We start from the raw sequence: 14,745 nt of genomic DNA on the forward strand, positions 1-14,745 counted from the left end.
GTGGAAAGAGATAGAGAAAGGAAGAGAAGAGGCTAAACTGGGACAATCCCAGAAGTTGAAACAGAAATTGCAGCGAGGATTTCATTACTGATAGCAACATGATTTTGTGGTGCATATGTAAAAATAATCATCTTCCATGCTTATTTTCACTATTTTTCAGTACCCTTTGTTCAGCTGCTGAGTATCACGCTATGTGAATGACTGCCCTCAGGCTTAACTGAAATAACAGTGAAAATTCTGCATCAAATGTATTACATTCATTTCTTGCTGGTGATCGATAACGGGCTATTTCTCCCACATCACATGGAACTGGAAGGAGCTCACCAGAAAGCATTAACCAGTTAAACTGGCCTCAGTATAAACTTAGATAAACCTCAAGATGCACAAACTTTTTGTCTCTTACTGGTGTCACTGTCAAACATGAAAAAATGAACTCACTTTTACAGTCATTCTTTTGCAAGAATAATGCACAAGGATCTCTTAAGAATTTCTGTAATGTAGCAGATTATCAGCTCTTGCCATATGAAATATGTAGATGTGGGCCACCAAGGTACTACAAGTGAGAGAAGTGCAGATTCCTCCTCCTTATATCTGTGAATTGTTACTGTGCTGCTTAGTTTTCAAAGCTATCCCTTCGTTTGCAATGAAACTCTGGAGAACACAAGAAGCATGCGCTGCTTGTGTTCTGCACATTGAGTGAACTTTAAGACATATGCTAGCTGTGTCATCACCCAGGCAAGGGAGGACAAATCAAGGTCTGCTAGTCATTCAAACCTTCCCTTGCAGTCTCCCGGGAAAACAGAATGGTGGTTGTATATTACTACTGGGAATGGCATTAAGTACAGCTCTGGGAAAATACAATGAATAGGCATGTTTAAATATCCCAAGTGCTGCTGCAAATCTGAGTCGTAAAAAAGTAGGGTTGTAAGCAACGTTTAGAGGTCATCCAGTCTTCTTCCCCCCACCCTTCATTCCTCTTATCTGCTCATGTGCTTACTGTGATTCATGCCAAGTTTGCACAGGCAGGGAGAATCACTTCTGAGGGTGAAAGAGTCAGACAACTCAGAGGCACCAGCCAGCACAGTGCCGGCTCTTAGATGTACAACTGGGCTGTCCCTTCCCACAGCAGTGAGGCTCTGTTCTAGCCCTGCATGCCCACATAAAGGTATTTAAGTAATTATTCATTTGTTCACCCAAGAAATTTTTGCAGCTCTGTAGTCACACAGCTTCCACTTGTGAGTGGAGGTGGTCATGTTGTTCATGTGCCTTGACACCTTTTCAAAAGTGGAGGGCTGCTTAAGTGGCTACTAGATTTTTAGAAGTCACATGGTCCTTGAGTCAAGGCCAAGCAGGTCAGACTTTTGGGACTGACAGACCCATACCTTTTGGACTTTCTGATTGTACAGGTAGCCTAGCTAACTGGAATACAAATAAAGAACTCTTAGAGACCAACCAGTTGCTCTCATAATTTTTTTCAAAGTTTTTATTTTTTTTGAGAAATACATGCAATCTGAGAAACATTTGGAGGGTAGGACACAAAAAGACAATCACAGTATGTACAATTCTTATATTCAAATCTTTCTGTGAAGGGGGACCCCAGCTGTTACACTAAGCTGCTCTGTACCCAGGGTAACCTAAGTACCAACTGAGCTTCACTGCAGCAGCAGCAGCACAGGCCATGCGTGGGATTTTGTCTCTTTGCCCCACCATGGGGAAAGGGCCCTTTGTTAAGAAAGTAAAAAGTAACTATCTCCTTTACCTCAGTGGATACCATTTAAGCTCTATTTTATTCTGTTCCCTTCCTTGCAAAAACAATCTTGTCTTTCCTTTGGAAAGAGTGGCACTATTCCAAATCAAAACGACTTTATGTGAGTTGGTATGAGTCACTTCCCTCTGCCTGAGGGCTCAGCCAGAAGGAGTGCATTGCAGCCACCGCTGTTCACCAGCCCGGGTGAGCAGTTCTCCAGGCGCTTCTTGGTTCTGTAATAGGGCTGTTGCAGTAGCTCTGGCCTGAAATAAAACTTCTGCACTTTCTTGATATCATTGGTATACAGGATCCTTTCAATCTTAGTTTTACACACAACATCTATGCTATCTGAATTGAACATTTCCAGAACTAAACCTGTTTAATTTACATAGGTATCAGTTACAATTATTCTGACCAGTTTTTAATTCTTTTTTTCCTCCAAAGGTACCGTTTTTAAAGAAGTAACATTTTCACAGTAAAAATTTCTTAATGCACAGTTCTAGCTTAAGAATCCAGCTTTTCCATGATGATCACATTTACCTTGCTGAGTTTCATGACAAAAAGGAAAAATACTGAATTCAGCCTTCTAAAGCTTTTGGCTTATTTAGAAGTGGATCTTGTAGTAATATATCACTTCCTTCCTCTATGTTGATGTTTTATGAACTTCCATCATCTTTCTTGGTCAGCTTCACCCTTCTGCTGAGGAAATGCTACATTTCTTGTGGAAAAGAAGTTGTAACTGATAGCCCATGATGCTTAAGAGTAAAAATAGAAGCTAAAGTTCCACAGGCTCAAGTTTCACAAGGTTCCCATGCTTACATTTCACAAAATGCGGACATCTTCCTACTTCCAGTTTTTATCTGACACAGAAGGTAATTACCCCTTCTACTCCTTTCAATTCCGTTGAAGGACAGCAGATGACATCTTAGGCAAAAGATCTCACTAGGGTCAATTACAATGTGACCTTGTAGTTTTGTGAGTCTTTTATCCTGTCACAAAAGCAAAACCACAAAATCCAAAATAAAATGTTCATACTGACAGCACTAAAACTAAGCTCCAAGAAACAAATGAAGGAGCAGACTTGCCACCTCTGAGTTTTGCTGCCTTTGGTTTTGTGGAACACCAAAATGCAGGGCATAAACACCTAGTGCTACATCTGATTTCAGCTAGTGGTGTTTCTTTCATGTGGCTCTGGAACAGTTGTCACGCTAACCCTACAGAGCTGTTCTGCCCAGCGAGGTCCTCTGGTGAGGAGAACTTCCCAAGGAGAAGGTTGGCTTCCCCAGTTACAAGTACCAAACCCCCAGTGTGACCAGGAGGTGGAAAGAGAGGGGAAGCATAGCCAGACGTGGCACATCAGCTGGGCTTCTGGAGGAAATCTGGCTGTGTCCTGAAAAAAAAGAGAAAGTTCGCATATAACTGGTGGCTTGACAAGAAGTGTATTTGAAGTTTGTGTGACATATTTTACATGAATGCATTGATGGATGATTGTTTATAGATTTTGGCTCATTTTCAAAATTCCCCCTTTTGTGTGTCTGTGTACCATCCAAGAAAAATAGTTTTGAGGTACTGTGACAGATCATTTTTTCTTCTTCGTAGAAAAGGCACAGACACTCAGCCACAATGAATACAACTTCCGTTTCTGGATGACTGAGAATACTTGTTTAAAATTCTGGCAGAACAACAACAACTAAAAGAATATAAAATACAATATCATTCTACCTATTCAGGGCCTGAGGTAGGCTTTGTGATCAAGAATCCATAAATAGTGGTAATAAGTATCAAAAAGTCTAGGCCACAGACGCTTAGGTGGTAGTAGCATGGCGTACCACTATCGGTACGTAAGCCACACTGTGGACACAGGGCACAGACTACCCTTGCCACAGATGGTACCATGCTGGATGTAGTACAGTAAAAGTAAAAAAGGTAAAAAAAAAGATTTTGAACCCCTGACTTAAGCAGTAGAGAAATTTTTCCTGTAAATGTTTAGGTGTTAAGTCCTTCTCTGGGAAGATCAGGCTATATATTGTTTTCTATACCAATTCTTAGGCTGTTCCTACTGCTGTGGTATCAGCTTTCAGTATGATGCTGCAGTTAACTTATCACTAGTAGGGGTACTTCCTCCCTCTCTTCCTAGAAGGAGTATGTGGTATTAACATGTAAAGAGCAAGTAAACGTCGGACAGTCCTCAGTAGTGTTTTGAAATAAATGTAGGATTATAGCAAGTCTCCTGGCCTCTTGTGACCTCTTCCAGGCCTAGGCACTTCTCATTTTTCCCAGAAAAAATTTAAAACAAGTTTTGATTGACACAGAAGGAGTCTTGCAAGATAGTGGCAGTAAAATTAGGCTCTTTAAAATAATTAGGAAAAATAATCGATGCAGCAAGTAAACAGAAATGAAGCAGAAGTGAAACAGATCAAAGCTGTTTCTGTTTTATACAAAAATAATAAATATCTGCTGATCTGGCTATGGTGACCGTGAAGTATGAGAGCTATTTCTGCACAGAGTGTCTTTGTTCTCAGCAGCTCATTTAGCTTTTCTAAGTCCCTTCCAAAATAACAACTAATACAAACCAGATTCTTTTCCTCCCTTTCTTAAGAAATTGCTGAAAATTTTAAAAAATGGGAACTGCGACTGATGATTTTCTTTAAAAGAAGTTGACAATGGGAAATATTTTTTCCTTTTTGCAAAAAATTATGTCTCTAAAGTTAGGCTTTTGTTCTTTCCTCTGTCCCCAAGCCCCCCAAAATCCAGAAGTACAAGAACCTTCAGGTGTCTAAAGTGTGTGATTCAGTTTGTTTATCTATAGCAAAGCTGAAACACTGCTGCTTGTCCCAGTCACTTTTTTTTTTTTTCAATGTAAATACCTTTTCATGGTAAGAAATAGTTTATATTAAGGAAAAGTTGTCACAGTTTTTGGCCTGGTCAAACATATATACAACTATCTCCTTTAAATACAGCCTACTTACCTTTTGGTTTTGAGAAACTTCTACTGCTACTGAATTAAAAAGTTTGACCCTTAATAATTTCTTATTTCTTGTGGAAAGTAACAGCTAGAGATGCTCTAGCTCCTGTTCTGTTTGCTTTTATAATGTTATAATGTGGTGCTGTGTCACTGAAGGCACGTGATACCATCTTGAATTTAACTTCATATTTTTTAAAGACCTTTAAGCCAGCTAGTGGAGCTGTCTTAGGTCTAAAAAGGATATTTCTTGTAATTTTTCAAGCTTTATTGCTCATGAAATGCAGAGCTGATTTTTTTATTGTGTGGTCATGAGATAAAACACTGGAACATTTCCTTAGTTTCTCTTTGAGTTTATTGCTGTTTAATCTGGCTGTAATGTTGTATTGTGGCTGAACTTAACATGTTAACTGTAATATAATTATTGTTATGTAATGGATTATATCATTCGGCTACACTGAATAAAACGCAAATTGCAGCTATTGGTTTTTATATGACAAAATGCTACATGTTTGATACCAGTTTAAGATTTTGTAGAGCTAATAAGAATAATTTGGCTTACAAGCAGGATTTTTATGGGAGAATTTACTGACAATGGCATGTCGGAGCAGGACAGCACTTCTGTATTGCGTCCGCTCCAGAAGTGTATACAAATGACCCTAATGTAATTCTCTGTAATTATTAAACCTAGACATTAGCATTTGCACTATACTTTAGAATTGCCTTTGGATGAGGTCTACTTTAATTTTCGCAGAAGAGCTTATGTGGAGTCATTAATCATGTATTTTTAGAATATTAATTACCTTATTTACCCAAAAGGACCCCCCCCAGATCTCTTGATCTGGTAGTTCATTCATACCAAGGTAATTTACAAAGGTCTTAACTCCCAGAACCGAATGGCTTCCATGTGACTTGTTTTTTATTGATTTTTATGATGCCCATAATGGTGAGTAGCTTTATGGACTAGTAACCACTGACACTTCAGTATTTTTCTTTCTGCAGTCTAGGTCTGTCTTAGTGGTGGAGATATTTCTCCCTGTCTGGGACAGCTATATTTTGCTAGATTTAGTAAGAGAGATAAAGCACCGTAAGTCTATTGGACTTTCTCTATTCAGCACATTTTACCATCTTGCTAATTCAAATTAAAGTACTGGATGATCACTTAGACACATAGCAGGTTAAGGAGTATTGCCTTACCAGAAGGGGAAGGTGCCTCCTCAGTGATAGGTGGAGCTGGAAAAAAAACACAATAATCAAAATCATTTGTTTGAGTCTAGAACAGAAAAAGGGTACTGATAATTGATCTGAGGGTTAGTGTTTTTTTCTGAGAAAGAATACATTTGTCAAGCAAATTGAAAGCTTAAATATGATCACAGAATTAAATCAGAGTAAAAGACACCTTACTGCTCCCCAAAATTAGATGATGAAAACATTTTGATTCTGTATTTTCAAAACCTGTTTTTTTCATTTTGAAAATTGCAAAATATCTCACTTTGAAATTTTCTGAACAAAAGTATTTTGCTTTATATTTTAAAAACATTTTTCTCTTGAGAATGATATGCATTATAACAAAGATATTAAAGGGTTTATATTACTTGAAAACAAAATTTTTCTATTTTAAGCAGAATTAAATGTGTGTGGTTGACTATAATGAAAGCTTCCAGCTGATTTATTCAAGCAAGACACCTTAAAAAACTATGATTTGTTTTGATGTGTAACCCCCCTTTTTAATTTGCTTTTTCAGTTGGTCAACTGGTCAAACCCAGTGCCCCGTCATTCTGCTGGCCATGCTTGTAGGTAGTTCAAACATGTTAGCTCGGTTGTTTGACATTATTTGAGCATGTGCTATGGTCTCACTCATTTTCCTAAGGAAGAAAAATAATCATTCTTGTTGCATGTGTCCAGCCTTGCCACCAGATCCAGATCTTCCAGCTGCAAGGGAAAAGGTAATTAGCAGCTGCCTGTCTTTCATCTGAAAGGGTATATGGCCTGGACTTTGGATCCAATTGCCAGAGATGAAACTAATCCTGCTTCACAGACCCAAGTGCAAACAATGAAATAAACTCTTCCATTCCTCTGGGACAAGGTGGATCCAGGACAGTACAAACCCATAAATAACCAAATGCTTAGAAGTCGGGGAGACCTCATTATTCATTAATGTCTCCTGCGAAGGGAGAGGGAAGAAGTGGGTGGCTCGCCTTCAGGAGTCCTGCTGCTTCTGTGGATATGTTGTGCTGAAGCTTAACAAAGATGCAGGGTTTTCTTCCTTATCACTTATTCTTCCAAGAAAAGCAAGGAACACAGTGAAACTGAGTGAAGATTTGCTTTAAAAATGGAAGTCATGCCAGTCAATGGCCATATATGGCTTGTCAACAAGAAATGCTGCCCTCAACTCCCTCTGAACTAAGAATAAATCTTACCTGATACAATGAGTTTAATTTTAGATTTCTGTGTTTCATTGGGATGATCCCCAGTCTGTTTGTAGATGCAATTATATACAGCTGTGTCCAGTAATTGGACATTGGAGAGCTTTAAGGAAAAGTTACCATGCTTCATCTGGTCCAGAAAAAGACTAGTTCTGCCATGGTAATGCTTGTCCTGCAATGTCAGTGAATCCTGCCCATTGTGAAAAAAGTGCACTAAGACAGAGTCTATCTGCCAGTAGAGCTTTGAATGGGAAAGGATCAGCTCCCCAGGAGAGGTGGTGGTGCAAGGCAAAATGACAGTTTCTCCAACAAATGCATGGCACGTTGTGTCTGGTTGACCTGGAATAAAAAATAGACAACTCTCTCAGTGCACAGCAGAGCTAGGGACACCAGGTTTCCTATAATTTGGCTTCATTGCATCATTGTTGCCTCTCTTCCTCCCCCTTCTTCTGCCCGTGTCCTCCTGCTCCCGGCCAGGCAGGAGGCAGTATGTGCTGTGCCAGGACTGAGGGCCATGTATGCTCAGTGCCCAGCCAGCTGTGCAGCAGGACAGATGTTGGTGCATGCAAGTTGCCTTCACTTTGTCAGTGTGGGTGCTGCTTGAACTTGTCTCCTTAGCAGGTGATTTTTCTCCCAGCTTCTGGGGATCTTAGTCTTTGAGATCAAGTGTCTGATTTCATTTTAATTAATTGGTCAGTTCACAAAAGGAAAAGGGGATGCAAGGAAGTGAAGACGGGCAGACATGATGAAGCAAGTTTTGGTTTTGTAGGAATTCTGGCTGAAAAAATGAGAAGTGTGAAAAGGGTGTTGTATCAGCAAGAGAAAAGTCCTGGATAAGTTTGATCTCCCCCAACTCCTATTGCTCGTGGCTCCGTTTGTAAATAATGTGCTAGAGGCCCCTGTCTCCCTTCCCCTGTGACGTCTTGCAGAGCATCTGTCAGAACAGGGCTTTTTTCTGCAGGTCTCTCTTGGTGCACCTGTCCCGTGGCCTCTCATACTCTTTGGTATAGTTATTCTCTCAGTACCCTAGAAAGAAGGTCTGTCATTCCCACTGCAAGTAAATGACTTTTCCAAGGCCTCAGGGAGACAGGTACTTTGTACGGGTGGCCGGGACATCGGGCAGAGATGTTCCAACCTTACCAACCGATTCCAGCACAAGGTAAGAACCGAGTGAGGGTAGCCTGCTGGTGAACAAACAGGCAGACAGGCATGGCAGGAAGCCAGATACATCTCACTTACACACACTGTTCATTTAATAACTTTGATACTAATTATTTTTATAAATTCTTCCAAGTTAGCTGAAAGTATACTAAAACTTGCACAAGTGGGGGAGTCTGCCACTATCACATAGGACAACTCATACTAGGTTGTGGTTTTATATTTTCTGGGGGAAGACTGGGTTACGGAAGAAGGTTTCTATGTGTTTATAAAGCGTAGACAACTAGGTGTTTTCAGCACAGAATGTGGGCTTAAATTAATACTTCGACCAAGACTGTTTCATAAAATGTTTTTATAAATTAAAATGCAGATGAATTAATTTGGATGGAAAACTGATCCCCAGCAGGGACCAGAGCAAAAGCAGCATGAGTCTGTGTGCCAAGAAGAAAAGCTAAAATTCACTCTGAAACAACTCAATCTGTTTTCATGGCCAAAGTTCTGTGAAACATCAGGCTAAATAAAGAAATAAATGTTCTTGGTTGCAGTGTGGTCATTCCTGTGCTCTAGGCCTGTACCAGCTCTGCATATATTGGGCTACAACCAAAGGGCGTCCAAGTTCCCCCTTGACAGGCCTCAATTTGTTACATGCTTGGGCCTCTGTTTCCATATTAATCAGTGTCTGTTTTGAGGCTTGTTTGGTGTCACATGTGTCCATCCAGACAGACATAAAAGCAGAAGGAAAAGTATAATTCGGAAAGCTAAATGGCAGAGCCAAGTAAATGCCTTCAATTATAACTCTATCACCAAGCATCTGCTTCCCTTAGGTTTTCAGATTTTTCAGCTGAAAATCCCAGTCCACTTTTGCCCATCAATGTAAACTTTTAGCTGAAAAAAACACATACCCCCAGTGCTCTTTCTGGTTATTGGTGGAAGGAGACTCCCCTTACTGTGTGGAGAGCTCAACCTTTTTCAGACTGTATCAGTCACTGCCCAGGTTTTGCTTCTCAAGGGGAACCTGAATTACAACAGCATCCAAAGAAGGATCTAATTTAATCAAAGATCTGCCTCCACTGTACTGTACCCTTACTGCCACAGCACATAAGACCCTACACTCCCCAAGAAGACTGCTGCAGCCCTGCAATTAGTGACATACCTAGGTAGGGCCATTAGCTGGACCTGTCGCACCTGGAAGGGCCACTGCCAGGTGCTGAAGGGCAAGGAGGGGAGGGAGCAGCCTGAGATCCCTCCCTGAGCTGTTTGTGCCTGGGGAACTGAGTGAGGCTGTGCTCAGCAGAGTCCTTCTGAAGCAAGGCGGTGTCTGAAAGTGGACTGTGTTTATGGCTGACCATGGTTAGCTAACCATAATGGTGAGGTGAGTGTGCCTGAGGCTGCTGCAGGTGTTTTGTAAGCCCTGGAAGATGTGAGCCTCCAGAAGAGCTTTCTGGTGGGAAGAGTCCTGTCCACAGGATGCCATTAGGAGAGAGAGTGCTTGCAACATATGATGTTGCACATGGATGAAGAAAAGATAATCCTGAAATTAATGGAACTTGTAGCTCTATTTAGAAAAAGGGATGATCAGCATTTACTTAATGAGCAAAAGAGGGAGGAATAGCGTTGGTCCTATCTCCTGATTGCAGTCACTTCTAAATTTGACATTGGTTTTAGAAGTGTATCTATCTACTTTTTGGCTCTGTTCTTTTTCTGAAGATGGACAGCGATGCCCAGCGTATCTGAGCCTAGCATAATCATTCCTTTCCTGCATGATACCATGTTCAAAGCTTGTAACAATTGTGTTGACTGTATAAATGCCCATGGGGCTTAATCCACCCTGTCCTACACTGCTTTCAGCTGGTGAAACCAGGACAGCAGGGGGCAAAAAAGGAAGCACTGCTGAAGTTGCCTGGGACAAGAACAGGTGTCTGAAATCTGGCTGTAATGAGTTATTTAACAGAGCCTACAGCTTTGTGAGGTCTTTTGTGGATGGGAAGAACAGACTTCTGGATACAAGTGAAATTAAGTGCCCTTATGTAAGCCAGTCTTGAGAAGGAGAGTAAAGTCATGCTGAAGACTTGGTTAAGCTTTTCATAGAGGCTATTGATGTACCAGGAGGCGTGAAAGCAGAGACTTTCCTGGCCAGGACACTGAAGCAGCCATTTAGTGAGCTGTGGTGATGGTGGCAGCCGCTGCTGGAGTGTGCGAAGCAGGGCAAGTAGCGCTCATCTGATCTATCAGGTAAGCTTTGCACCTGGAAGGTGCGGTTGTCTGCCTTGGAAAAAATGCGTGTTGGCACACAGCTTTCACATGCAATTGTAAGATTCAAATGTAAAGTGAAATGAGTTTATTTTGTGGATTTTTTTTAATTGTGCATTTTAAATATCACCCAAATGTTTAAGTCTATCAAGGTGAAGTTGAGTGTGCTAATTTAACCAATCTGTAAGATTCCTATAAAGAGAAAACACTGCTGCTTCAGTATCTGAATTGTAGTGTAGGGAAGCTCATAAAGACTGGGCTTTTTGTGTGTGTGTCCCTGCTGAAGATGATCTAGGGTAATCATCTTTGTTTATTAATTATATATTGCTTGTACAAGAAGAATCTGGGATGCCAGTAGGCAGTCTAGAGTTCATGCCTTGTGGAAATGGGACTGGAAGTGGAAAGTTCTTGAGCATCTCCCAAGTTCACTCTGGTGATGTTAATGCAGTTCTGACAGTAAAGTAGTTTAATATTGGAATTTAAGCAGAAAAATGTTCTAGCGTTAGAAACAAGGCAACAGGGAATTTCTTGTGTTATGAGCTTAAACAGAAATATGTTACCCTGACAAGGTACTGTTGTGTGATTTCTTACAGGCTCATGTCTCACCTACATGCAGAAATATTTTGGGGAGGGCAGGTGGCTGTTTGCAATTCCAGTTGCTTGCTCAGAAACACTGAACTTGAATCCCCTTATTGGGGGGGGGGGGGGGGGGGGAGTCAAATGGTAGTTACTTAGGTGACTCTGCATGCTTGTAGGTGTGCTCAGCTACCTAAAGAGCACTTCTTGAGTGATAATGGACTTTTCACACTGCTCTGTGGAGACATATGAAAGCTTTCCCTGAAAATGTCAGTTGTGCTTCCAGAAGAGAGAGGGAGACTACTTCCAGATGAAGTGTAACCTCCTGAACCACTTAGTAAATGTGAGGTGCTTCTGGGCAAACAGAGGAGTCTTGACCACACACAGAGGTCTTAATATTGCTGAATTTAGGCCTCAGATATGGAAATTACAGGGAGTTGCCCCTGTAGCTTGTAGAAAACTCCCTTGCCAGCACACACTAGTGTGTGTCTTTTTCATAGGGAAGATCATATCTAATCTATATAATGTCAGAAACCCAACTCTGCTAGAACTTGGAAGAGCATGTACAAAGATTCAGGGAGAGAGAGACTGCTGCTGGGCTCATGTCCTTTCACTTACCTGGTTATGCTTGTGGCAAGCTCAGCAACTTAATGAGTTTAAATACAAAAGTAGATGCAAGGCAGTCAGGGGTTGTAAAGGATGAGATTCCAAGTCATCCTTAACATTATGGAAATGGCAGGGTGTTTTTAAGGATGTGGGCAAGATAAACTTTATAGGTAAAGTTTTGTGGGCCTGAAACACCTTAACCTTGAAACCACTTCTTTTAGGTATAGAGGTTTATCTGAAGGTTATTACCTGTATTTGCAAACCTTGGACTGTGATGAAATATATTCAAAGTGAAGGATGTGTTTGTTTTGTTTTGCTCCAAGGTTCTCAGTTTGCAATTTGTGTATTCACATATAAATACTTCTACAAACTCCTAGATGTGTATTATAATATATTTACCTCTGGGTAGAGATGCAAACAGTAAGCAGGCAACCATCCAGAGAGCAGTCTCCCTAATAAAGTGAGAGAGAGAAATGCCAAATGCTTTGTTAAAATGCTAGAGCAGAGATCAAAGACCTTTTCTCTGGCATAATTTATGCTCTGTTTCACAAGTCCCTCTTATGTGAAGATAATTTGGACACAAAGCTGGTTGGGTTAGAAACCCTGTCTTGTTTTGTTGTCTAGTCTTGTTGTGGCTTGTAATGAGATGGGGATTCAGTCACAAACACCAGACCCATACTTCCCACTTGCACTCTCATGTGGGCAAAGTTAATTGCATATACGTAGTCATAGTTTGCTCTTGAGATTATTTTCTATTGGCAATTAAATTAAATTTCCTCTGCCCCCAAACTTCAGTTGCTTTGCAGCACAAGAAAAGCTTACCATTTCATTTCTGTGGCTTCGCAGCCCTTAGGAATCCTTCCCTGTTGCAAGCTTCGCCAGGCACTCCAGCTGCTACTTCTGTCTCTGCAAAAGAGTGAAAGGCTCCTAATTTTTGTTGCCATAAGCATTTCTCCAGAAGGGGATAGATTATTTACTAGTACTTCATTTGCTTTGGTTCAATCTGTTTTCTTTCACTCTGTGTATATAATACAGAGAGTGTATACAACAGTGTGTATTTATGCTCTGAATACACTCTTACAATACACAGAGTGTATTTATTTTCATGTGTAGGATGGATGTGAGTCACAAGCCATGCACTGACTAGCCCTGGGCTTTCAACCCAGTGAAGGGATTCTTGTTCTATAGCCAGCTGAGATCAAAGAAGGTGGTGAAACCTAATGGGTATCATATTTATCAAGAGATATAGACACCATCCCTCAGACTACCAAATACCACCCAAGCTGCATATCTACCAACAAAATATAAGCCTATAAGAAAATGCTGTTTACAAGAGCTGCTTCTCTGAGGAGGCTGTTAAATCTGGTACTTTCTCAAAGAGGAAAAAAAACAGGGTGGAGGGGGGAAGAACGTGGGTTTTGGGCTTCCTCTCCCCATCCTCATAGCATCTCATAGCTTAATGAGTACAAATATCTGAGTGATTGTTCCCCTGCAGTGGGGGGGAATCTCTCCAAAGGTGGAAGTGGTGGAAGTAGTGGTTTAGCCAAGGTCCTCTTCCCACTGAGTCAGCTCTGTCTGGGGAAAGTGCTGGTGCTGTTCTTCTGCCTGTTCTGTTGCTTCTGGTGCAATGGTGCTTCCTGGGGTGAGCAAGGCCTGGGAGTTGGATTTCTGTGTTTCTCCCCCTCTCCTTGTGGCCAGGCCCTGGTTATGCTTCATTTACCAGCCCCTTTCTCATACTCAGTGCAAGCCATCTGCCATCTTTGGCTTCTTTGACATTAAAACAAGTGTGTCCTGAATGTTGATGAACTTCTTCTGTGGTTGCCTCCCTCCCCATTGTAATGGTTATTGTTTTAAGCAAGGGTATAAATTTATGCAAAGTGAGTTTATTTCATATGTGTTTTCTGCCTGCCTGCCTTTTGTAAATGAAACTGAGGCACTGATGGCCACTCTTATCTGTCTGACTAGTTCTCCATGGTGCCCCACAGAGTTTATCCTCCCTCTCAGCTTTGTACAGATGTTTCACTCCACACAACACTGCTCTGTAAAAATACCAGGAGCAAACTTATTCTGTGCTCTTGCCTGGCACTGGGGCAAGAATGAGATGGATCTGAAGTGACCAGGGCTCCACACCAAAGTGCTGTTAGGCAGCAGCAAGGTGTCTCGCCATGCTGAAGGAGGGCAACCTAGCAGCTGGTACTCTGCAGTGGTGCTGTGGCCTTGCCCACTCTCTCAGTAGGTAAAGGAGGTCCTTATGATATCTCCTTACACAGAAAGAACAACAGATTTGGTAGATGTGGCCAGCTAACAGGTTTGTGTAAAGGTGTAATAACAGCAGACAGGAATGACCCAAAAGTCAGAGCTCCTAGAAGTGATGTCATTCTTCTGAAGAGTCAGTCACTTTCTAACAGTTTTGATTCTGACTCAAGAGCCACATGAAGGTGGTTGTTCCAGCCCAGCTGGCTGGTTTGAGCCTCTGGCTTTGGCTGGCTTACTCCTACAGAATCCCTGTGGGGTTTCTGGTTCTCACAAATGTCTACAAAAGTCTTGGACTGAGGGGGAAGTGGGATCAGACCTGAAATACCAAATTACATCCAAATTGCATGTGAATGTTGAGCTGTCTTGCCATCCACGTGCTTTTGTTACTTCCTTACTGAAGTTTAAGCTTGTTCATAAAGAAGGAGCAAGGCAGGTCTTGTTTTAGGAAGCAGTATCTAACAGCAGGGATGCTTCAGACTGGTCTAGGTGGAGCACTTGACTCTTAATTTAGCTTAATCCAATGCTGTTTAGTTGAAATTACATTTCTTTCTGGGTTGAGCTGGCTCTACTTGGAACAGAAATGTTCACGCTAAGCCTCCAGAAAGACTGTTCTTGGTACGCTAAAGGGGAGATATGTTTCTGTCTGTGCAGTTCAGCTGGTGTAAGATGTTTCAGTCACCACATGGATCAGCATTTAAAATAATTAGTTTCTACTTGATAGTTCACATCTTTTTTCTCGTTATTTTTAAGTGCTAGTTTAAATG

The 14,745-nt window shown here is 41.3% G+C and overlaps 1 protein-coding gene across 1 annotated transcript in view; it reads right to left on the reverse strand.

Moving 5' to 3' along the window:
* Positions 1-1,456: 1,456 nt before the first annotated feature.
* LOC141919270 (V-set domain containing T-cell activation inhibitor 1-like) overlaps positions 1,457-14,745 on the reverse strand; it is a 45,388-nt gene continuing 32,099 nt past the window's right edge. Inside the window, exons 4-8 of the mRNA XM_074814482.1 lie at positions 12,548-12,631; positions 12,125-12,177; positions 7,130-7,474; positions 5,907-5,942; positions 1,457-3,137 (exon numbers count right to left, since the gene is read on the reverse strand). Coding sequence (XP_074670583.1) covers positions 3,034-3,137; positions 5,907-5,942; positions 7,130-7,474; positions 12,125-12,177; positions 12,548-12,555 — 546 coding nt within the window. The 5' untranslated portion in view covers positions 12,556-12,631 and the 3' untranslated portion in view covers positions 1,457-3,033. The remainder of the gene's footprint in view (positions 3,138-5,906; positions 5,943-7,129; positions 7,475-12,124; positions 12,178-12,547; positions 12,632-14,745) is intronic.

The sequence above is a fragment of the Strix aluco genome, chromosome 2 (genome assembly GCF_031877795.1).
Source record: "Strix aluco isolate bStrAlu1 chromosome 2, bStrAlu1.hap1, whole genome shotgun sequence".
NCBI classification, from domain to species: domain Eukaryota; kingdom Metazoa; phylum Chordata; class Aves; order Strigiformes; family Strigidae; genus Strix; species Strix aluco.